General features: G+C 36.4%; 1 protein-coding gene across 1 annotated transcript in view; it reads left to right on the top strand.

Moving 5' to 3' along the window:
- Positions 1-26,099, top strand: part of SEMA3A (semaphorin 3A) — a 171,791-nt gene that overhangs the window by 72,488 nt on the left and 73,204 nt on the right. Inside the window, exon 5 of the mRNA XM_086474513.1 lies at positions 778-897. Within this exon, the coding sequence (XP_086330639.1) occupies positions 778-897 (120 nt within the window). The remainder of the gene's footprint in view (positions 1-777; positions 898-26,099) is intronic.

The following is a 26,099-nucleotide window of genomic DNA, read 5'->3' as shown; positions in this document are numbered from 1 at the left end:
TAAACGGAAAAAGTTGGCATCTTGACTATCAGGTTAGACATTTCCATTTAATAACATTAGGTATTAATAATCACATTTTTGTTAACAGGTAACAGATAATGTTTGTACTAGGAACTTTAAGTATTGCTATTAAGTTTTTAGTTGCGGAGAACTAGAATTACTCATGATGGAAAATTTTATTAGGTAGAAAATGTAAAGTTCAAGTCTTGCTAATTTTACATTCTAGGGGCTGTAAATAATTGTATTAAAGTTTAGAGGTATTCATCTTTGTAAAACCGTCCCCTAAACACTGATAATGGGAGTGAGGCAGCATTCATATTATTGTTAGAAATGTTATATCAATGATTCGTTTTTCATCAGCTCCTTCCATCTGGTCCATCTTTCTTCTAATTGTTACTTAATTGAATACAAGCAAACAGTTGGTCCATTTGTCTTCATTATTTCATTCTGACACATTTCTATAAATGGGTTTTGTCTTACAAACATAGCAATAGCATAAATTAAAAAGATGAAGCATGTCTGAAACAAAAATTAGGAAATTTTTTTGTGTAATCATTTCTTCAGGGGTGGATGCTTTATTAAATGACAACCAAAGATATTTAAATGAGAATCTAAATCAGGCTATTTATTAAATGCTTAGCAATAAACATTCTTGTAAACAGCATGAAATGATCACATTTAAAATCTGTTCATTCAGCCATACATCCCTAACGCAGAACAGCTCCCATTAGTCATAATCACTGAATTAACTCTGTTAATTCTCCCTTTTCTTTGCAGAGAGAATGTGCTAATTTCATCAAGGTGCTTAAGGCTTACAACCAAACCCACTTGTACGCTTGTGGAACAGGGGCTTTTCATCCAGTCTGCACCTATATTGAAGTTGGAAGTCACCCTGAGGTAAACTATCTTAAAACAATATTTTTCTTTTTCCTCTTTTTAATCTTTATTGGTGTTTAACCATGATCTCTTCCTGCCAAAATGCACTGTCACTAGTTTCTGTGGCTCGGTGAGTGGATCTGGTAAGACCTGCTCCTGAATCAGGTGCTGACGTGCTGATTGATAAATCACAGCAGATTCTGTACTTTTCTCTCCTACACAGCATCTTTTCCCTCAGGGGCTTAAATAAATATGAGTAAACCCATTCTGCCTGGTTCATGAAGTTAAAAGCACTCTCTTTTTTTGGTTGGGACAGATACCAGCTATGAGAGGGTTATTTCAGCCTGTGTGTTTATTCTGGGGCCAACTCTGTCCTTTAGTCTCCTACCAGTCAGTACAGCCTGACAGCGAGGCAGTTTTCTCCCAGCTGAGAATTAAAATAGTGACAGACATTCATAAATCCCACTTCTCAGATTTGTCTTAACACACTGATGGTTTTTCATATATGACCTAGGTTTTGTTTCCTTACTTTTTAGAGAAAAATAAATCACTTTTCCTCTCTCTTTGCCCCATTTTTTTTAATCTGTAGCCTAATGACTTTTGCTTAGTGTTGCAGAAATCTTGCAGTAGCTCTTGTACTGTGTTGTCAGTGATTGTCATAACTAAATAAATAAGCGTGATCTTCCCTGATGAAAAGCAGTATCTCTCACAGAAAGCAATGGGCCTATGCTGGTTTCCCTAGCTGAAGATTTGGCTAGAATGTCTCTGTGCTCCATTTCAATACTTGTTCTCTCCAGAAAAGCCGATCTTCTATTTTTCTGTTAAGAGGAGTATGTAACATAAATTAGTTCACCTTACTTTGTTTTCAGTCTGGCTCACCTGAGTATTTCTCTATGGACTGTTTCAGTTTAGCAACCAGACTTTTGATGTGTTTTCAGCAGTCACTAATTTATGGATATGTTTTACTGGTGAATCCATAGTTGTGTTACTTGCAGCTTCTGTGATCTTCAAAGAACGGCTCTTTTAAGTTACCTTATGGTTTTGCAATTCAGGTTTGCAGATTTCCCCAAAAATAAAGACATCATTGTTAAATGAATGAGGACTCAGTTATTTAAAAATCAGAATATCTTCTTGTAGAAAAAATTAACAGATCTTTTGAGTGCTGTCTTTATAGTCTGGGAACCATTTTTCACTATAAAAATGTCTTTTGATATTTGAAACATGAGTCCTTAAAATGTTCAAAGCCTAAGGTTTTGAAGGAAAAAAGGAGCTGCAAAATAGAAAGGGTTTTTTCATATTCTTTAATGCTTTATTCCAGAATGCATTCTTGGCAATTAGTGATTGTCTCTTGACCACACACAGTATGTCATTGCTTACTGCATTAAACAGATTCTCTGCTTCCTGAGATCCATTTGGGAATTGGTAGACATATTAATTAACTCTAGTTCCGTAAGATGTGTGTCAATCAATTCTTGGCTATCTGCCAAGTGAATCTATCTGCAGAGAGATAGCTAGTATGAGGTCATTTACTTCCACATTTGGCTGGTTTATGACTGTACCATAAAACTAACACACGCTTTATCAAGGATTTATAGAAAGGATGATCAGAGATGAGAGGCCAAATCCAACCTTGGTTTAATGTTCTGGATTTTGAAAGCATGGAGTCAATGATGTATTTGGCCCTGGAGGTGAAAAAGGATGTTTGTTTAGCTTCTTTTTAGCAGTGTCTAACTATAAACAAAATACAAATTTATTTTTTTCCATTTATATATGTAAGAAGTCTGTTAGTCCCTCTATGCCTGAATCATTCTCGTGACCCTTGGTTTCACCTTTGTAAACCAGGGAAGTCAGGAGTATGTTTCCCTGAACTGCCTCGGACACTGTTAGCTCTTGATTTCCTTAAGCTGTGAGTGAAGTCATCTTCACCTGTCCTTCCAGTGGCACGAGTGTCTGTATCCCTGGACGCTGTTACAGGAGGGCTCACTGCCTTCTCAGCCCAGGCCTGCCCACTCTCAGAGAACATGGGGCAGGCAGGATGCAACAGCACCTACCTCTTCTCAGGCTTTGACATATCTGACAGTCAGCCTGGGCCCTGTCCCTTGCAAAGGTGAGAATCAGACAAATAAATGAATTTTTAGGTTTGCAATGAAAATAATCTGACCTGTCTCTGTCTCTCAGGTAAAGCCTGCTCCTTCCTTTCCTATCCCACCTAGCCTGGAATTTCAAATGTGCATCTCCTCCTGAGGCCAGGAAAGAGGAGGGTGCTTGATTGACAGCAGCTATTAGAGACACCATCAATGGGGGGGATACAATATTAACCCCCTCACCCCTGCACACTGCATCTGTGAGAGCCAGATGGTTTATGTTGTCGTGTCAGACAGCAGCACTGGACGTGTCAAAGGGCCACAGCTTCTGTATCATGTAAAGTTTATACCTCCCTAGCATACTAAAAAAGGTAAAAAGTATAAGCGAAGGCAAGCGGTTGATTTTGAGTTAAAAAATTGCCATCTAAAACATTTCCTGAAGATTTATATTCTGCCACAACACTTGTGGAAAATTAACTGACTTCACCATCTGCTTATTTATTTTTCAAGCACTTAGAGAGGTAAATGTGAACTGATTAGGGGAATAGTCAGGGAATGTACCTACTGTGTAGTAAGATTGCTTGTTTATGTGAGCTCTCAATATAAGCCACCTGCCTGAATCTGATGGAGGAGAGGAAGTTAGTGTGTGACAAACTGAAGAAGATGGAGAAGTGAAATTTAAAGAAAAGAGTGGCAAGCGATAAAGGAGACACTGGAAACAATAGGAGTAGGGTGCAGGAGGCTGGAATATGGTACAATTTTTATGAGTGAGGAAAGCAAATAAATTACTTTTTGTGACAGTCATAAAGTAATGGGAATATGAATCGTTGTATCTGTTGAGTATCTCTTTCATATGAAGCAGCGTATCGCAGCCCCATTTCATACTTGAAGAAAACCATTTCTAGTGATGAAACTAGGCAGGTCTAATTGAGTTTGATGAAGTACAGTATCAGAAACAATAATAAAAAGGTAAAAGGATATGAACAGCATGCTGTGCATCTGATTAAAAATGATCTGCGCAAATGTATACAACCTAATATGTTGTGAATTACACCGCAGTCTAAGGAGTAAAGCAGACTAATCTTCGTTTAAATCCATTCCAGATGTGTAAGTGAATAACCACAATATCTAGAGAGAAGAATAAAGTTAATGTTTGAAGAGACTTTAAGCACATAAGCCATGAGTAAGCAGGAAAGAACATATTTAGAGAGAATGTAGCATGTGTATCTGCAGAAAATACCTGAGGAGAGCCTAATTTAAAGCTTGAGATCATCCATTGGAGAGGCTATATATTTGTACTTTCACTGAATGGGGCAAACTGGCTCCTATGTACATGTCTATATACACATATATAGGTGAGATGACCTAAGACAGACACCTGCACCAACTTCAGGGATCCAGGGTTAGGCAACATGTGGCATTCTCTCCACATAACGCAATATAATACAAGAAACCAATTACCAGACAAAACAAGAAAGTAATTAGTAAAGCTATGTTCTGCTCCCACTGACTTCTGAGGAAACAGGGTTGGATGCGTAGGAATGTTGTACTTAATGGTTGCGAAATTACATAAGTCAGATCTGTGCTTGAAAGGAACAAATCCAGCAGCCGGGAGACACAGAGGTGCATTAAACCCACTGGAAAATCACAACAGGATGCAGAATGCACCTGCCTGTTCGTGCCTGAGAAGGGGGAAGGAGCCCTGCTCCCTTTCCCCAGGGCTCCCTTTGGGGTAGTTTGTGTGAACCAGCAGGGAACAGTCCTAGTTAGGAAAGAACAGGATTTTCCATTTACTTAACCCCTACATACAGGTGGAGGTGTAGGGAATGCCCTATAGAATCTATTTTTTAACGTTCAGACAGGCATTGCAAGAGCTGTACAAACTTGTTTGCCAGATCCTCAGCAGGAATACATTAGGGTTTCTTCAACAGAAGTCAATCAATAGACACTGTCTGAAAAAACTAACACTGCTTCTTTTATTGTCCCCTAATTCTAAATTTCTTGTCATTGTCCAACAGATTAAAACTAATTTTTAACTAGATGAACTTAAAAGATCTGGGATCACTTTACTTGCAAGTTATTTCTCATTCTTAATCAATAAAGAAGCTCTAAGTTTAGTTCAGATTTATGATGTACATAAAACATTAAGTTATTGCATATGAAGTTATATAACGCTACCACCTGTAACGTATTTGCTTTTCCGGACTCTGTGCATTTTAAAAATCTTTGGTTTAACTCATAAAATTTTGCTGAATTATACTTTCCACTTTTTTTTATGCCTTCTGTACTTCACATTAGAAGAGGTCTAGAGTGCATTTTTTAAGTAATGGACATCCTGTTCTGATACATTTATGCGTCTGTCTTTTTTGTCTGTCTGTATAAATGTCTGTATGTATTACGTGTAAGTATATAGTGATGCAAAAGCAGTTTTTTCCTAAGAGAATGAGTTTGAAGGAGCACATTACTTGAAGGACCAGTGCTACTGCTGGTAGAAAACATGTTGTGTTTCATTATCTAACATAAAATTCAGGGTGAAACATTGACTTCAGTAGTAGCAGATGTGGCATAAATTGGCCTAACTTCATTGAAGACAGCAGAGCTGTGTCAGTTTACATCAGTTAAGATTCTGACCTGTGGTTTTTAAGAGAAATATTTGAGCAAATGATTTTTTAAGTTAAGAATCACCTCAGGCTAATTTTCTTTCCATCTAATTAATTATACCTTTATATGGCATTTATATGCTTATCAAACCTTTAAAGAAAATAAGAAGGAAAAGGATAGTGTTAAAGGATGATTCTTATTTGTGATATAACAATTGTGTGGTAGAACTATTATTTATGACATACTAGTTCTAAACATCACTATAATCACAGAGAAATGCCAATAAAAGATCTGGTTTACAGATTGTAACAGCCTATTTTAGTTTAGACATGCTTTAACCTTTCAAACCACTAGATATCCTGTTACTATAGTATATGAAAATAAAACTGAAAAGCCAGCTCTCTAGCAGTGTAAGTACCTTTTAGAGAATTTCTTTCAATCGCCTGGGTAGTTTTGCCAAGGGAAAAAAGACAACATGTCTTAGATGTTTAAAGGCTGATATGCTTCACCTTGTTTCATAAAAATCAGGATAATGATTTCTGCTATATTGGGAAATTCCAGGTACTGGACCTTTTTGCTGTACTGATGTTCTTGTCTGTGGAGGATGGCAGATAAGAGGATAGTCAGTCCTGTCTGACTGTCTGACCCAGTCAGACACATCTGTCCAGGCATCTCGCAGGGTCAGTGGCCAAAATCACAAAATAAAGGGGTTCGATTCCTCTGGAGGCTGGGTCCGCAAAGCATCACTTCTGCTCCTCCACATGACATTGATTTCCAGTCCCTTAGGCTACCCTGTGTGAAAACTCTTTGCATAATATCAGACTTTTCACACACGTACAATTTACCTCTACTTGTGAAAAAGAATAAATTTTGGCATAGCTATAACCTTCCTAGCATTTTGTAAGTCTTATATACAGTTGTATGTAGCTATATATAGCATATAATTCTTTTTCCAAGCCACAATTCACTATGACGTTGGTTGGGAAGGGATATGCTACGGGAACTTTCCAATGACCCGAAGACAATATTCACAATAGGAGTACAGGGAAGGGACAGAGAGCATGACAGTGCTTTCTTATAAGACAACCTAAGTGAGCCAGTTGTTCTGGTAGGGTCTGACAAATATTTCTGTAAGGGAACCAGGATGTGTTCTTGGAAGCTCTACACATTTTTAAGCACCATCACGCAGAAGTATGTATTTTTTACAAGCCAAGTGCCGTGGCCCAAATGGCACGTCTTGCTATGTGGCATTATCTTGTGATTACAGAGGTAGAATGTCACAATAAAGAGGTAAGTTGATTCCCATTTAAGACTTTTTGAAAAACTCCATAAACCCCTTTATAAACAAATATTAATCAGGTTCATGGTTAAATGTTATTATTTATGAAGGCCTGACTTTGAATACCCTGCAGATCTCCTTTGACTTTAGCTGTATTTTGAACATTTGGTTCTTTAAAAGAGAAGTTAAACCAGGAAAATTCAGATTTTTCAAAACTTCATCCTGTCACCCCGAAGCAAAATATAGTTCCAGTAAAAATTTATTTCTAGAGCAGATTTAAATTAGGACTGTTAGGCTTTATGCGTTAATTTAGCTGTTGGAATAGGTTAAACTGATATGAGGTAAACTTCTCTCAGCTGAATAGTGCAGCAATGGCTGACATCTTTCCTACCCTTGTGAGAAAGTCCACACAGCTACTATGGATATTTCATTCTCAGCAAAGTAAGACACTGAAGAGAAAAATTTTGAAATATTTTTTTCCAAGTATTTTCTTTTAACAAGATAGGAACTAATTCCCTAATACAAATTATAATGCATATTAATCTTTTGATATAAACCACACAGTTAAAAGTATAATAATTTAAATTTGCAGCTAGTGTTCATTATTCTGACATATTCAATTAAAAAGGATGTGCTTTTATGACACCTGAATATTTGACAACTAGCCAATCCATTTGATCTTCCATTTACCAACGTAAAGTTATATTTGTAAGAATAAGACTATTCCAAATCATATGCATGTAAAGGATCTGGCTGAGTATCTTAAAATTCAGATGCAGTACAAATATCATTTTTTGGGAGAAAGTATTTAGCAAAGGGGTCATGCTTTAGTCATTGACAGGAAATGTGAACATCGTCGGTTTTCAGCTGTCATTTAATGCATTCAGTCCTGCCCTTGCATATTTCATAATTACACCTAAGCGATTTGGAATCTATTTATGTCTAAAGTGACAGAAAGTCAGTAATTATGTCTGAGGTTCACTCTGAGATTTACAAGTTGAACATTTACATGCAGGAAATGAAATCATGTTCTAAACTATCACAAGCCAAAACAGCACGGTTGGCTATTTCATTTCTTCACCTTTATTCCTCAGTCTACAGACTTAAATGGTTTAGGTAAAATGGAAGCACAGTTCTTTAGTAAGTCATACAGGGGAGAGGTATAAGATATGATGAGAAACAGAACAAAGACATGGAATTTACAACTGCAAGAGCCATTTGTTGCACAGCAGAAACCACTAATGGAACCCCTATTATTATTCAAGTCTGATCAGTTCAGCTATTCAGCAGCTAACTTTTGTTTAAGACTTGATAAATAGATACAAATTGTTATGGCAAACCTTCTAGTTTATTCTTAACTACCAAAAAAAAAAAAATCTACTCCAGAACCTTATTATTTTAATACTACTTTATACATAAGTTTTAAAGAAAATGTAAATGAAAGTCACTCTGCAGGTGATGCTCCAGCACTCTGCAGTTTCGTTTTAATTGAAAACTTCTTTGAAATGTGAGAGAACCGGTAAGGATATGTTCTGTAGAGAGCACCAGTATTTCCATGGTCTGATCACTAGAGACATGCAATGACACAAAATCAGCTTAATAGTAGGAAGATCCTGTATATTTTCCTCCACCGTTGAAAAAGCCAACTCATACAAAGTAACAGTTAACACAAAATTTTTTAAACTTTTCTCAGTGCAATAAGAGTCCAGTGTGAACGATAGTCTCAAATTTGACCCGCTGCCTCCCAATGAGAGGAATCTATGTGCTAGCATGCTTCCACTGAGATAACTGAGAAGACCATTGTTCCCTCACCATACATGGCTTTTGCCTTCTGTGGCTGAGAAATGCTGGTTGATTATAGTGGAGAACTGTATACAGTATGCCACAGCTGAATGACTTGCATGAATAAGAAACTAAAGCCAGTCGACATATTCATTAGATTCAAAGAAATGAGTCTCAGAACTGTGGGAAAACTTTTGTTTATGCTTCTGGAGGGGAGAAAAAAAGAGTGAGATAGAAAGAGACCTCCATGGAAGTAAACTTGGTTTAGTGGAGTGTACATGTGCGCACGTGCAGAACTGTTGAGTGGATTTTCACTTATAAGATATGCAATGTCTTGCTTTGTGAGTCTATGTCTTAAAACCACAGATAACTTTGAATATGCTCAGATAATGAGCAATTCAAGTTAAAGACACTCTTAGGATCTGGGTTTAATTTTTTTTTTTTTTTTTAACATCTGGGGTGTTTTTTCCTAGTACTACTTGTCTTCAGTGGAGTTCTCTAAGACTTATACTGCTGTAACTAAGACTGATGTTCGCTCTTCATTTGTACAGTCACAGAAATTACATTAATTTCTATCATTGTTAGAGTGGTGACTCAGAGTTTTGTGTCTGCTTTAAGAAAACTGATTTTAGCGATGGCTACCAGAGGAACTGAAAATACACCCACTGTTTGCATTTGGGTCTTCGTTTTTTCTCCTTTCATTTAAACGATGTTATGATGAATTATTTATTTCCACAATGTAAATATTCCCACTGGCACATGATTACCTTACTTTACCATGAGATGATACAGTTTTTCTAATTCATTACAGACCTAGATTGTACTTCTAAGAGAGATGGCAATCATATTAAGATGTTGATCCAATTTTCTGGGTGGGAATATTATGCTTGTTCATCACCAGAGCCCATAATGTTTTTAGTAGCACAGAAGTTCAGCATTTGCCTCTTGTTAGAGTAACAATTGAAAACATTAACTCAACTTTGCAGTCGTGCAACATATGCAAAATTTCATCCACACACCTCCCGAAACAAAAGACAAATATGGCTGAATGCTTTGATCTCTCGACCAACATGGGGGAGAAAAAAATAAAATAACAAACCACCATCTGTTGGGAAACCAATGTAATAAAAATAATGGAAAGCCAGCCTATAGTATAGACTGACTTAATTGAGGAAATGACTTATAAATAGAATTATTTCTTGATTTAGAGGCGCAGGAGGAAGCAAAACTGAAAGAAGGAGTTACCGAGCTCAGATTTGGGTAGGTCGGCATCAAAGCAACATTATTCATTGTGGGATCCATGTCACAAGACTCCAATTGACAGGGGCTGGCCTCATGAAGAAGAATCACATTTTAAGTGTGATTTCTGCTGTTAAAGGAAGTGACTGTATTGTGTTTCTAGCTCAGTACAAACATTTTGTCAAATAGTCTTTAAACAACCAAGGTCACGATGCAGCAGGTTTTAGCTGTGGGTGATGCTCCACATACAGACCTCAGGGCTGTGAAATGCAGAAAAGCAAACTAACCAGTTATATTAAATATTCAGACATGAGGACCTAACCAAGACTCTACTGACATTAACTAACTTCACTGGTCTTTGTTTAAAATTTTACGAGAGCTAACGTGTTGTGAAGTGCCTTTCAGGCGTGATTTTTAAAGGCTGTAGGATATATTTAGCTCTCAGAAGTTACATACAAGTCTGAAAACAATGCCTATTTCCATGCTTTCGGACCAACTTAATATTTATAGTTTCTGCAAGTTCATGTTGTGTGAACTTAATGGTACATCAGTGTGGTGACTGGCCTGCTGTTAGTCCCAGGAAGGGGCCCAGGGAGGCTGCGTGTGGCCATGGTGAAGGCTGCTCAGCAATGATGGAGAGGCTCATGCCTGAGCTTCTTCTCAAAACCGCCTCCCGATGTTGCTTCTGGCTGTAAGAGTCTCACTCATTCAGAATTCCCAGAGAAGGGGCATTTCCCCAAAGGAAGGATAAGAACACTTATGAATTTAAAAGCAATCTTTCAAATACATTCAGGAAAGAAAAAAGTCACTTTCCACAATGGAAGGCCTCCTTGGTGTGCTTCCAAGCTCCTTATACATCTCTTTCTTTCGTCAACAGCTGCATTTGGTAAGACAAAACTGGCTTCTCCGCAATAATTAAATCTTACTTCTCCTTTGATAAAAAGCAGAGCAACTGCAGGTGAAGCTACTATTTCTGTGAGTAAACAACAGTACATAGGTATGTCCAGCAGTTGCCTGGTGGAACAGGAAATAATTGTTCTTCTCCTGCTAGCTTGACCATCCCCATTTTTATGTACAGACTCATAATTATGTGGAAAAGCTTTCATAATACTTTCCAGATGCCTCCTTGTCTTTACAAGATTTTGAAACTGAGTTTCTTCTCTGCCTTGTGTTATACAAAGTGTCCCAGATTTACTACCTAAGTTTGTTCAAATCACAAAATTCCACTATCCCATAGTTCAGCAAGAAAATAATGCTAAATATTGGTGCTTTGATTAGTAATTAGCACTTTACCTCTTAAGGAGAGAAGTTACTAAACCATGTAAGAAAGTGAATAAGAATTAATCCCATATATGCCATACACATAGAGAAGTTGGCTGCAAGAGGTAGGATCTCTGCAAAACAAGACCAGATACAGTTTAACCATTCTGACACTTTCTAACTATGCTGAATACCTTTACAAAGGATAAAGAAAATGTTTTTTTTATCAGTATACAACCTTTCATCTTTTTGCATTACATATTTTGCTGGCATAAGATGACACAGATAGATTAACAATCAGGTATTTCAAGCTCTTAAAAGTCTGACAGGAAAGAAAATCTTTCATCCTTATTTGAACAATACAGTATGGCAATGTATGCTTGATTAGTGCAATAGTACCTGTCAGCAGGAAGAAAATCCAGTTTTAGGAATGGGTCATGGCTTAGACAGAGATTGTATGTTGTGAACGGAAAGAACATGGCACTGTGCATAAAATTATCTAAAAACAACAGACACGAGAGCAGTGCATAGGCATAAATAATTATCTTCCTTAAACATTAGTCCATATATCTTTTGCCATGAAGAGTTAATCAATTTACTGCTGAAAGTCTGTGGGAGATTAATAGTATTGAAACAGGCAATGTTTTAAATATTTGTGCTTGTCCCATATGCCTACTGCTTGTGTGATGCTGGAAATCAGACTAAGCAATCACAGCAACTCTTTGTGTCCTCAAAATCTAAGAATAAAACCACTTGAAGTCAGTTGGGGAAAAAATATTTACTTTTCCATTCATTCTCAGTTCTAGCTTAGATAGTTTGTAACAACTTGCTTTCTGTTTGTGGCACTCGGTAAGTCTGTTTGGAAATATGCTGGCTCCTCTTTGAGCTCCTGAGCATGAACCATACAGAATCTCTGTATCTTTCCTCAAATACCATTCCTGTGAGGGGAATGTACTGTGCCCCTCTGTTCCTTCCTTCACTTCTCTCTCACTTATGTAAGACAAATAATTTAGTGAGTATGACCTGACTCAGATGAAATACATGACTCCGACTCGTTCATGCCTCTGTGGACTTTGAGTAAATTAGTTATTTCCTAAATAACTCATTCTATTGGAAAAGGGTGAGTAACTTTCCACCATTACTTGGGAACTCAAGGAAAGACAAGCTCATACCTGCTTTTTTCTTTCTCTTCAGCTTCTGTATTATTTGCTGTAGACAATTCACATATGGTTATTTTTATTTATTCCCAGAAGAAAACTTTGTTTTTAAAAGTGTGGTTTTTGTTTAGCTCAGTAAGTCAGAAAAGAATGTGAGAAACATATTGGATGAAAAACTAGTCACCACTGGAAAACTTAGATAAAAAGAGGTGTTATGCAGAATGGATATATGTATCATGATGAATTCATGCCTATCAGAATTGGCGGTGACTTGCTATGTCGTCTAATCTATTCTAATTTGTGTACATTTGCAGCCATCTACAAGTCTGGACTGTCTTCTCACCTGTAGTGATATAAATCACAACTAGTGATTCTTGCAGCGCGGCATTAATTTGCATTTAATCCTTTCGTTTTAAATATTACATGGTTAATCAAAATTATATACATTGTCCAGCCATAAGCAAACCTTTTTCTATTTAGTGTGTGTCTCAAACAGATCTGAAGAGCTGTCATATAACTTTTCTTTTATATGTTTGCATATAATTTACTTAAGAAATGCTGCCTGATTTATGAAAATCTATGGATTCCTCTGAGTTGCAACATGGTCACACTCAGGGAGATATGTTAATCAACATTCGCAAGTACATAATCAGATGAGAACACAATACTCTCCATTAATGAAATATGATCCATAATGAATCTTGCATGGGAGTGCTAATAACTACCTTTAGGTTAAAGTGCTCAGATGTCACATATAACAATATCTGTCTTAGATGTGTATCATTACAGCAAAGTAATTAAAGGTTACTTAGCTGTTAAATGGTTCCCTTGGAGGAATCCTTCAGTAATGTGGCTTCAAACATGCCTTCACAATGAAATTAATTAAGCAAATTAAATATCAGCCTTGTAGTAATCTATGTTATGTGCAGAATAACTGGCATATAAAAGTATAATATGGCTGGTGGCAGAAAGATGAGGACTTGAAGATATGCACATTTGTTTTTAAACATAAACCAATCTTTGTTGTTCTTATATGTGAAACAATGCTTATGCTATTGGATTAAAAAGAACAGTGACAAAATTGCTGAACAGAAATGGAATGTCAAAATTATCACGGTTGCATTCCATGTGCTGCAGGAGTGCAAAGCTCCAGTAGCACTGCTCAGGATGAGAGAAGTATTAAAATTCACTTGATCCTTTTCACACCTCTGCGCTACATGGGGTTAAAAGCCTGGTAAGGAGTAACTAGAGTTTTGCTAACAGCTCAGTCTGACTCATCGGAAAGATACTTTCAGGGATTACTATCTTGCTGCCTTCTTCTGTATTTAATATAAACCACACCAGGAAAATTGAGCAAGCAGCTTGATGTGGATATAAACGTTCCTCATCACCCATTCAAGTGGGAATACGACATGGGCAACACCAGAGACAGAGTGGAGCACTATAGAAATGAGAGAAATGTATTTTTTCCCCATAATTTCCATGCTGGATTGAAATATCATTTCTTAGATTTTGACTTAAAAAATAATTTGCTAGCATGATACGAACTGGCACTGACAAATACACAGTATATTCTGCTTTTGTCTTTGTTTAAAGATAAAAAATTCACTAGATAAATAGGTCATTCGTCTGAAACCTTTTCATATGTAAGCAAGAAGGTGTAAAGTTCAGATCTCTGCTGTCCTCCTGAAACATTGGCCTTGCTCCAGGCAACGACATTATTCACATACCTTATGTTTACCCTTATTTAAATGTTTTGCCTGATCATGTCTTTTGACAAAACAGAAAAAAAAAGGAAAAAAAAATCTGTCTCATGCTCCAGAAATCTTTGCTCACAACACAGCTAGGAAAGTATTGGCAAAAGAAAAGGAAAGATTAAGAATTCTTGATAGAAATTTGCCCTTTTTATGCTATGATAAGTGTTTTTATGTGAGTGAGATAATTAGCAGAGGCGCACCATCTTATCAGTGATATACAAAAGCTGCTGCACATTTTGGTTGAGGATGACACCAATGTTATGGGTTCTTCTCCAGTCCTCAGGCTTCTGTCTTCTGCTGAGGCCTTAATTAGTTTTGCTCTGTGCAATTCAGATTTCTTGAAAGATTCAGTCATTGTCATGTGAAAAAGATCCCATGTCTCCAGGCCAAAAAATATCCCCAGACAAGCTAAACAGCAGTCCACTGAATAATCTTTAGATGACCTTCAAAGACCCTCTACACACATAAGGGCCAATCCTTCTCAAAGTTATAACTTGTAAGTGTAAAAAAAAAAAAGAAAAAAAATCTTAATACCAGGATTCTCAAAGAATTGGTCAGTTTTCTGTGCTGCAACTTCTCAGATAATACAGTTTTTTACTTCCTGGGCACAATAAAAGCATATATACTGATTGATTCGGCCTGGAAAGAGCTTTTGAAGGGGGATTAGAAAAAAAACAGTCTTAGAGAGGAAGACCCTTTTCCAATGAGTTCTTTTGCCCTGAGGTATGATTTATTTTTTTTTAATTATGAACCGGTAAATGTATAATCAGAAAACAAATGGCATTGATTACTTTTTCAAAGGCTTAACTCTCTAATCATTTCATCCTATACTTCCAGGTTGTTTGAAGTATGCAACCAACACAAAACCTGAAAGCATTTTGCCATTTGTATAAATCAACATTAGTCTCTGTAGCTAACCTTTATTTACAAGCTTGCAAAGGGTTTCATAAGGGATATGAGTGCACTTACAATACAAACCATGTGTCAACCAGCAGAAAACTGCAGAGCAACAGTGCTGTTGTGTTTTCCCTTTATTTGATCCAAGTTTCATTTTCTGTTTGGCTGAGCATCAGTGATCATGAAGGTGGTATATCAACAATAGTCATGGTGGCATATTAAATTCAATTATAGCTGGTTGAGACGCTTAACTTAATTTACTTTTTCTGAATAACAATTTATTTTATTCTGTTTTAGCAAACCTTTCTGTTTACACATTTCATCATCTTTTGTTATAAGAAACAGGGATCTAGTTTCATTACTCAAGTGTGGGAGTAACGAAAGAGTAAGTCTTCATCAGCCTACTGCTGCTATACTAGGGTCTTTTCCTGGAATACTTACTGACGAACAAATCCCTTGAAGTCAGTGGAGTTTAGTCTAGATCATGATTTTCGGTTCCTAACCAAAAAGCTGGAACTCATACCGAATTTAGGACATGGAACAAGGTCACAAATATTCTTCAACAGGCATAATATAATACTAAATGATTCAGACACGAGTACAAGATTTATGTATTCTCTTAAAGATTGGTGAGGATAAATAAAGCAGTAATGGGAAAAGTTGACTTTTTTGACCTCAATCAAGAAAGTGAGCCAAAAAAGGAAATTTTTGGATAAGGCAGTGGAAGTTTTGATTGTGGAAGAGCTCTCTGCGTGACTTAAGCCTTGTCCATAAGCAAACTAGTGAATGTCTCACTAAGGTGGTGCAAATCCCTGCACAGGCATTCTTATTTCAGTTAAAGTAGTATTTCAGGTCTGGTTTTAGCTGCCTGAAAGTAGCTGAAAATAAGCTGCTCTCAACCTGAGCTCACTGTGTCGACATGGAGCGCATGTGTTTACTGGAATCTCATTACATTCAGACATAGTGATACAAGTCTGCAGATTAGTGCTTGCACTGAAAAGGTTATTTAGCCTTTCAAAGGATTTTGCAGGAAAGCAAGCTGGAATACAAGCCCTTTCTGCTTGTCATTTGTAGGTTTGTGAATTTGGCTTTTATTTCTTCGTACAAATGTGTTTTCATCCAGACATTGAAAAGCCATGACCCTCTGTAAAAAGGATTACCTTGAAGGGAGATAGTAAGACTGTAGTGTAAAGGATGGTTAATACAGAAATGCTGAATCTCTCTGTACAAAGATTATAGCACAATAAATTTTTTAACTCAAGGTACTTTCCTGACATTATGAAAACAGTCACATATCAGAACAACAAAATAGAAGTCTTAAAGAGCGGGCTAAAAGAAAATAAAAGAAAATGTCTGTTATTTTTTGTAGAAGGATGATATAGAATCCCTTAAAATGTGTGATTTATTTTAGCTGACGTTGCAGCAAGTAGTTTAGATAACACTTAATGACTTAGATATTATTTTTACAATTAGTATATTTCATGGGGTATTAAAGATAATAAATAAGGAAATGCTTTAAAACAGATAATAGAAGACAGGAAGAAAAGCTGGAGATTTCAGTTACTTACAAAAGGCCTGATATCTTACTCATATGAAGCAATGACTTACTCTCATGAGCCACATTAGCCATGCGAGTAAGAGGAATCAAATCCTTGTCCAAAACTATTCTTTTGGTGGAAAAAAATAAAAAGAGCTATGTGTTTTTCAACTCACACCTACAACACCTTTTTTATTTGTTGGTCTGGGTTGTAAGCAGTATTGTCAGAAACAAATCCACACTGAACCCTTCTAAAACTTCCCAAAAAGATAAAAGTAATATCCTTTGGAATTAACTAGGATTCAAAGTACTTCAGGAGGTAAATTGGAGCAAAAATCTCTTTTCATTGGTGGCTTTCTTGTTTTCACTGGTCCTGAGTCAGGAAAATACCACATTTTCAATAACTTCTGTGGATTTGAGAATACACGGTTACATGTTGTGCCTTAACAGGGACCATATTTAAAAACAAGCTTAAGTACTTTCTTTAGTTTCGGGCTTAAGATGCCAGGAAAACAATTCTACTCTACTCCTGAAATTTAGCTACCTGAATTTGTATTTTCATATTTACGTATTTACCTAACTGGGGGAATGTAAATTAGACATCAAAGTCACCGTATTCACGGGTGCTTATCTGGCTTAGTAACTTCAGTCTCATTTTCAATGGGGTGCTTAAGAATCTAAATGCCATTAAAAGTAATCGTCTCTCAGTTTCTTTGAGGAAAATAAAGACAGAAGGATGTATAAAACAATAAAAATAAACTTTTGAAGAAAACATGTCACCTCAATCTTTCCTAAGGCCTTGAATGGAAAAAAAAGTTGAAAGGAAATTGAATACTGTACCTCAGAATAAACACTGAAAATGCTCATGGTAATAGTAAGATGTAATAATTTCTAATGGACTTCAGTCTTTTTAAGTGTTTCTAAGAATTTCTAAGAAATGCTTATTTCAAATAAGCATACCTTGTTTCAAAATTTCTAATGTTCGTGAATTCCAAATTTTATGTACTACAGGCCAATTCATTACTGATAAGACTGGTGTCTGTTAACAACACCGTAATATAAGTGGGCTTTTATTCTCATTTTTCAAACATGTTCTAAAAAATTACTTTTTTTGGATCTTCTACCTGAAAAGAAAATAAAGGTATTTCTTTCAGTAGTCAAATTACCACAATGAATAGTTCAAGCTTCCCTACCTGCTTTTTTCTCTTTCGGGACTACTACTTCTAAACCACTTAAAAGTAATGAAAATCCTCCAGGCTGACAAGACTGAAGTAAAATTTGAAAAAAAAAGGGTATGAGAATCTGCAACAAAATTCACCCAAAGACCTCCTAAAGTAGAAACAATGTTGTAGTAGAAGCCAGTATGTTAAGCAGGGCAATAAAAGTTGTATATGAAGGTCAGTGCCTGCTATAAGGAGGATTTTAAATGTACTAGCCATTTGATAAGAGGTGAGATGAACAGAACTATAAAAATAAGCATGAATAACTACCACTATCACTATACAGATGAAGGAATGAAACTTAATGCTAAATTTATTTGCAATAGCTAAATTTCCAAATTATTTAATTAAAAAGAGATTGCAATATTTTTTCAAGAGATTTCAGTGAACGATTGGAGACGAAGGAAAAGAATATGGGAGCTGCGTATGTGTTCTTAAAGTTGCTTTTAAAGCCAAATCTCTGATGCACTGTGATCACTGGCTACTTTTTGATTTCTGTAGAGCTAGGATTAGGCTTTATGTGCCCATCTCAAATTTGAGCATTAATTACCTATGTATTTAAGTGCACGCTAAGGTGCTTTTATGAAAAGCACTCTCGGAACCTCATTCAGATGGAACTTAAGCAAATTATTTCAGTGTTTTAAGGGGAAATTACTCATACAGGTAAAGTAAAACCAAATCTGAAGTCTTTCTGCATTTAGATGCTTCAAAAGGACAAACTGCTTTTCAGTTGCATAGGTTCTCCAAAGGCAGAACCATAGAAAGGAAGGAGAGCCAGATTTAGGGTTTATTATATAATGCCAGGGAACACTGGATCATGAAATGGAGGAAAAAAGGCAGTGAGAAAGATGAATATATGGCAACAGGAAAGTATGTTGGGGGATCTGAGATTTTCAGTATTTTACTCTTTCATGGTATCAGATAATTTACTCGCTCCAGACTTATTACAGCCTAATTTCAAAGAGTAGGAGTTATTTTACCTGATTTAAATCATCTTAAACATAGTCAGTTGTTATACTTATCCAGCCTTACCCTTAGTCAATGAAGAGAATTATGCATCTTCAGAAACAGTGCTTATCTTTCACACCTATCATAATAGCCAGGATGCTCACGACCGTGAAATAAAAAAAATAATAAAATAAAATAAGGCAGTCACTCAGAAGCAATGCATTTCAGAAAAGTTCCTGGATATTGATTTACATTTCCCTGAACTAGAAAGAATAAAATTATACAAATTGAATCCAAGAAGGGAACTCAGGAAGCAGTATGAAGTTTCAGATACAATTTAATTGTACAAGATTTGAGGCAAATTATTATCCAGCTTAAAAAAAATCCACAGCAGCCCTCAGGAAAAAAAAAAAAACAAACACCACAACCCACAACATGAACTTAAGTATGCTGTTAAACTTAGATTTTAACGTTCAGTCTCTTGACATGTAAGTCTACTAGAAACATTTGGTGTTCTTCATTGTCATCTAAGACTGTAGAACAAGTCCCCGTGCTGAAAGATATAAAAATAGCTAAAAACTAATGTGATGGTGAGGTAGAAGTGATAGAAAGGTAGGAGTGCATCAGAAAGAAAAAAAAAAAGCATCTGGACATTGTAAGGTAGAGCAAGTCTGGTCTACTTTGCATCATTATTCTCACTTCATTTTCTCTTTTCTCTCTCAGCTTACACTTACTAATTTTCTACCAGGAATATTCTACTGCCCTTTAGTTGCTCTGTGTAGGCATGTATCCTCATCATGGTACAATTTGTAATAAATGAGATTTTAACTTATGTTAGTTAAGAAGATTAATGGTGCAGAATTTAAAACCTGTGACCAAAATTTGATGAAAATGACTTAAAATGAATGATGTTTAAAATAGAAAGAGACTTCTGAATATGAAGAGACAAAATCCAGAGAGCAGGAAAATAAGGTTAAACCGTTCTATCTGCAGACATTTCACAATAAGAGAAGGAAATGTGTGACATATGGTATCAAGTGAGGTACTTGAAGCTGGGTCTAAAAATGTTTAAAAAGACAGCTGTAAGTCTGTATGATTAAAAAGGGAAAGGAAGGATATTATGACACATCAAGGAAGAGTTATGAAACCAGAGGTGGACTTGTTGGATGTTTGTTTGCTTTTCTTATCCAGTGGTTTCTAATGTTTTTATTCAATTTATCTTCAAATTCAACCTCCACCTCTATCTTCCGTTCTGTTTCTCCCAGTGACATCTGTGCTGGCTATTAACACAAAATCTGGGTGGAGCTTTGATCCTTGAAACCAAATCAAAGAACAATTTAGGGAAAGAGATAATTACGTATCAGCTCTTCTTCCCTCCAATATGTTTAAAGAGATTAGATTATTTTAATAAGTGTTGGATGTGATGGGAACATTTTAGAATAACATTGTCACGTGAATCTCCACTGACTGTAGATGAATCATAAAAGTCAGTTAAAAAGCCCCCAAACTTATCTCTCTCTCTATGAAATTTTGTGGTACACATTATCTGACCTTTATTCGAAGTTAAACAACCTATTTCTTTTTAATTTTTATTTATATGATTGCTTAGCTAATTAATATTAAGTTGCTTTAGAGCTGGAAATCTGAGAGGGATTTTTTGCTTCTGCTGCTAGTTCCTGCAAAACTCAAATGAATAAAAAACAAGTGGCTATTTGCATGTGGCAATTTGTCTGTGCATTGGGAACCCATCGGAGATATTCCTTGGGAATCACAGGGAGACTAAAGGCTAACTGGGCACAAAGGCTGATGCACTCTCCCCGTCACAAGTGATCCTTACCAATTTTGCTTGGCACATTGTGCATAGCTCTGCATGTGCTGAGTAAGCTGAGTTGCCATTAGCTTTACTAAGATTTGAGGCAGAACTATATACTTTTGTTTATGGCACTGGACAAGGTTCAGGAACTAGAACATTGGCATTTTGCTTTGGCATAGATTTCCTGGCTAAATTACCTAATTTCTCTCTGCCTCATTTCATAAGAACAGTCAAATCTGTTCAGACCAAAGGCTCATTTAGCCCAGTATCTCGGTTCTCACAAGAGCCCATAATGGATGCCAGTGGAAGAGAATAAGGCAGCGAGCATGCAGCAGTGCTTAGTGATATAGTCTCCCAGGCTCCAGCACTCGTTGTTCAGGGATTTCCTGAACCAAGGGTGGAATCTTGGTGTTTAATGCTTTTCAATGTCTTGGTTTTGATGAATTAGTACTGGCATTTCTTGAGCCCATACATCGTTCAAGTATCCACAACATCCCATGTCCTACAAATTGTAACATGTGAGGAACATCTCTTTATTTTGTTTTAAACCTTCTACCTGCCAGTTTCTCATTTTAGAACAAACTGAGAACAATCGTCTTTTCTTTATATATCTCTTCCAGTGTGCTGTATGCTTTCTAAGTTACAGGACTGTAACTTCATGCAGTACTGAAAATGCAGGACTGCCATGCATTTATAGAAGCATAAAGACACTATTGGTTTTATTCTTTATTTCTGTTTTTGAAACTCTGACATGAGATTTGCTTTTTTTTTTTTGACTATTACTGGGCATTGTCCTCGTTCACAAAACCCAAAATTTTTAAAAAAGCTATTGTGACTTTAAAATCTTGCTGTTGACCTATAAAACGAGGTACTGTACTGGTGTTTGCAGAATTGCTTTCTGTGGAAAGATACAGAAGGAAACAGTGAACGCATCTTTACGCAAAGTTCCGGAAAGCCCTTGAAGTAAATATACAAGTTGTTCTGGTTTATTCTAGCTGCCTTCAGTTAGTAATATGAGATTTTACCTCTAACATTTACAAATAAAACATTTTCAGGCAGAAATGTAGTTTTAAAATTCCCCTTCTTTTAATCTGTACAAAAAGTGATACTTCTGATATTTTGAGGCCTTAGTTCAGAGGCTGCTGAAAGATAAGAGGAGGGTGCCATATACTGAATGGGTTTTGGAGCAGATGCTTAGTCATTGATATGGGAATAAAATGCCAATCCTGCAATTTGACTTTTCTGCTACCACTAACACCTCCTGAAACAGGAAGAGAGCTGGCCTATTATATTTCAGACTCCATTTGTAAGTGTTAATTTTAATGCCTCCATACAAAAGAAAAGGAAAAGGGAATGATACTTTTCATTCCCACAGTTTTTCTGTACATCTCTAAATGTGCGGTATGGGACTAGCAGACCTTGCTAGCATTGGTGAGACTTTTCAAGGAAACTCCAGCATCATTGCAGATGCTTGGTCACTTTTCCTACAAGGCCATACCTCCAAGTTCTTCCCCTTCTGAGGGACTTGCGTTTTTTACAAGAACCAACTATAGTTGACAATGTTTCGAAAACTGCCTCCTATTTCTCAGGGGCCTGTAATCAATGTTCAAATCTTAGGTAAACAAAGTTTCATTTATAAAGAAAAGATAAGCTCAACAAAGTTCAGAAGGTGCCTCAAACAGCACAAACACCTCCTGTTGAAATGTTTATATTCAAGGTGATAGAAAGCTGAGCAGCATTATCTTGCAGATGGCCTGTGAAGATTTTAATAAATAAATACAAAGGCATGTGTTTTTTCCCTGCCAATTAGGACAAAATTTTCTAGACCCAGGGCTAACTTACAGTAAGGAAACACTCCAGTTGTAAAACTAAGAGAACGTATTTCAGAAGCAACTCAACAACTTAAAAATTGCTTGTATATTGTGGTTGTGCAAAAAACATATGGATCCTTCTGATGTTCATCCTGCTTGATTATGTCCAAAACTGACTTTTTGCTTTAGTTATATTGGCTTACACTGGGGTTGCACAAGCGTCACTGAGGAGAGATTACAGCTCAGTGTCTAAGGGTGTTTTTGTTTATGAATAACAAATTAAAAGGGTGATTTGGCACAGCAGGTGAGTTGATTAATATTTCAGGTCTTTTATTATTTGTGTTTGTGCATGTATGTATTTGTGTGTAATTATACATTTCAAGGATCAACAGCTAAGTGTGGTTAAACATTTAACATTTATCTACATAAATGCAAATGAAGCTTGCATTTCAGTCAGATATTCTAAACTAAGTAATAGTATGGATTAAGAACACATGATTTTTATTCTTAGTGTTTATTGTCATTACTTTAATGATGACAAAAAGCAGAAATGTGATGGTACACATGCAAGTTTAGAAGTGGTATATTTGTCAGTTCAAACCTTTTAAATTGATGATGATGGAGAACAAGTGTTTTAATTCATAGTCACTTCGAAGGATTTGCTGTGACCTCGAGTTAACGTGTAAACACAGCACGAGAAAGATCCCTCTGGCGTTCACTGAACTTGAGGGGAATGTTTCTTTGTCTTCAGTGGGCTCCAAGTTAAAGCTCTGAGAGCAGGGCCTGAGAAGATATGCATGAAGGACTTGGGGATCTCACCACATTTGGGATGGCATCGTCCTTAGTTGCAGTCTGTAGGGTTTATTGTATTGTTACAGTCCCTAACCCTCCCCTGAGCACAAAGAGAGGTCCCGCCTAACTCCATTCGTGACCATAACCACTCTGCGCTGTGGCTGTGATCTGGTGGTGGTGGGTGATGAAACACGAAGTAATCTGAATGTCATCTTTCTCAAAAAATGCTGAATAACTTAATCCTTTGGATTCCATTAAAGTTGGCTACAAAAAATTATCCCAGAAACCAACAGAACTTTGAGGAGAACTACTTCTTTCTTGTGAGAAGTTGGTGTGTTTGTCAGTTTGCTTTAGTTAACAAAGTTGACCTATTTTATACTGTACTATACTATACTATACTACACTGCGCTTACTGCACTGCACTGCACTATACTGTAGTCCTCCTGTGTGAAACAGACAGGATTTTGAGCCAAAGTTCTGTTAAATGAAATGCAGCTTTTCGTCTTTAAAAATGTGAGTATCAGTAATTGAGTTATCTGGTTGGATGGTGATTAGACCCACTGACACTGTGCATTCCTATTTATGAGTGTACGTATATAGACATATGAGCTGAGTGTATTACATATTTTTGCCAGCTTCGCTGACTCTCTCCCCTTCTGGGGACTCATGGGTGATAGAAATGCAGGCAAGATATTGAATAAAGAAGTGAATTTTAATGCATTTTTTTCAGTCACCCTGAATCAAAAACACTTATATCCATCTGTTTCTGTGTCAGCAAAGTTTTTCTTGCACTGGGAAAAGCATCTCAAACATTCTTGACTTTCTTAATAAAAAACCCAAACCTGTATGCGAAATGCATTGCTCTTAAACACAGTGCTATGAGGAATAATTGCAACTCGTCACAGAGAGGTTATAATTATGTCTACTGTTAGTTATGTCTCCATGTGCACAATAGAAGTTAGCTTTTCAAATGCATTTTTCTCTAATGCAACACCAGTTATTAACATGTTGAGGATATTATTTTTTGCTAATGAAGAAAAATGAAATGAGGCTGCAAAAGGGCCGTGTGGTGTCACACTGAAAGCAAATAGAGGGAACAAAGATGAAAGAGAAGTGTTTATTGCAGAGATTTCAGATCTAAGCTTTGCCTCAGGAAAAGCAAAATTGCCCAAAGGGTCAAAATTTCAACTTCTGTATTCCAGACTTTGTTGTTGGTTTTTTTTGAATCTGAATATGTGTCAAACACTGGGCTAGACCTGACAGTTTACAGGCTTCTCTGAGTGAAATCTTGCAGTATCTTAGAGAAAAATGCAAAGATAAATAGTTGTTACAGTAGTTGCTGTGGGTGTAATTCTCTGTCCCTTCTTTGCTACTTGCACAAATTTTCTGAAAGCATTCTCGCTGGGTCTTATTTTAGGGGAAAAGAGTTCAAACTAGTTTTCTAGTCTTGCTCCTTATTCTGTCACTCATTTAGAGTCAGATTCTAGAAGCTTTTAGTTAGGATGTGTGCTCATATTAGAGATTTCTCCATGCTACGAATTAAAAAGCAGATAGGCTAAAAAGCAATGCAAACATATGCCTTAGTTTTAAGAAGTGACTAACAGTTTCAAATATCAGAATTTTAAATTGACCAAGAAGGTATTCAGTGAGAATCAGAGCCCTTGAGCAAGTTGTAAATTGGGTGCCCAACTTGAGAGCATGCAAAATCAGTTGGGAAATTAGAAAATCTTGGCCACATGCTTATATGTTAACTCCACCTAAGTCCTTTCTATATGTTGCTTCCCCAATTTGCAATCGTTTTTGTGTTGTAAATAAGATACCCTTGACTCAGACATGAAAGTTCCCCAGGAAAACTGGAGAACCTTTCTCTTGTTAAGCAGCACCTTAATTATAGAAGCAATTTTACAAACAATCCCCTGGGGGAAGAATTTTCGTTCTCATCAGGAAGGCTCTTGAATAAAATAACACCTTTACTAACTTCATTTATTTACAACAGGACACAAGTCTGAGACTAGGTTAGATTTATTGCCATTACATCACTGATGCTCAGTAATTCATAAAACATTGGGTCTAGGAGTTAGCACTGCTGTTATTTCCTCTGATGCCTGACCTCACCACAGTCTAATAACATACAGGAAATCCAGAAGACAAAGGGGGAAAGCAGTGGTCTTGAATGCTAAAAATAACCACAGAAAACTAGTACAATCGTGTAACAGAGTATGGCCCAACAATATATTTAACATAATAGTAGAACCTGCTAAAGCAATTAGAATCTGTTCCAAATGTTTTTAATGGAAAATATGTGGAGGTAAGAATAAGAACACTTAAAGAACTGAGACTTTTAGGTTATGTAGTTCAGTTACGTGTACTGGTTTTAGGTTTGTGTATCTTATTGCTTACATATGCAGACCACTTAATAACTTCGCTAGAACAGACAGTCATTTTATTGTGGTTATATTTCCAGAGGTCATCCTATATGAGCCAGACGGTGATCTTAGGTGATGTATTACACTTGACAACCCAGAAAGTTGCAATACAAAGGCATTCTAATTCTCAGTGTCCTCTGAGAATTGTTCAATATCCTTGATGGTATCCAGTGTCTGATATGCCATTGGGATGACATTTTTGGTGTCTTTACTAATCAGTCAAGGTTAATGTGCCATTCATGTTAACTGTGTATTTGGTTTGGTTTGTGTTTGTTTTTTTTCTAATCATCCTATATTTGCAAGGCTTTCTAAAGGGATGAATAGCATAATGACACTATAATGAAATTCCTTTATATTTTTCATGTCTGCACATTTATTTCTGTTAGAATTAGAACAATATTTTATCCAAAATGTTAATTTAGTCAGTGCTTTAAAATTGGGGCAAACAGTTACATGACATCATTAGGAAAAAAAAAAAAAAAAAAACCACAAAAAAAAACCCAAAACTGGTGCGTGAAAGTCAGGTAAGACTTGTGTCTCCAGCTTGCAAAATATTGCAAAAGCAAGTTCACAAACATGTATTTATTTTTTGAACAGCTGCTCAGTTTGACTGTGCCTGC

This window comes from Leptosomus discolor, chromosome 1, assembly GCF_034619465.1.
Source record: "Leptosomus discolor isolate bLepDis1 chromosome 1, bLepDis1.hap2, whole genome shotgun sequence".
Lineage (NCBI taxonomy): Eukaryota > Metazoa > Chordata > Aves > Leptosomiformes > Leptosomidae > Leptosomus > Leptosomus discolor.
Note: the sequence above shows the minus strand (reverse complement) of the source record. Positions and strands in the feature narration are given on the sequence as shown.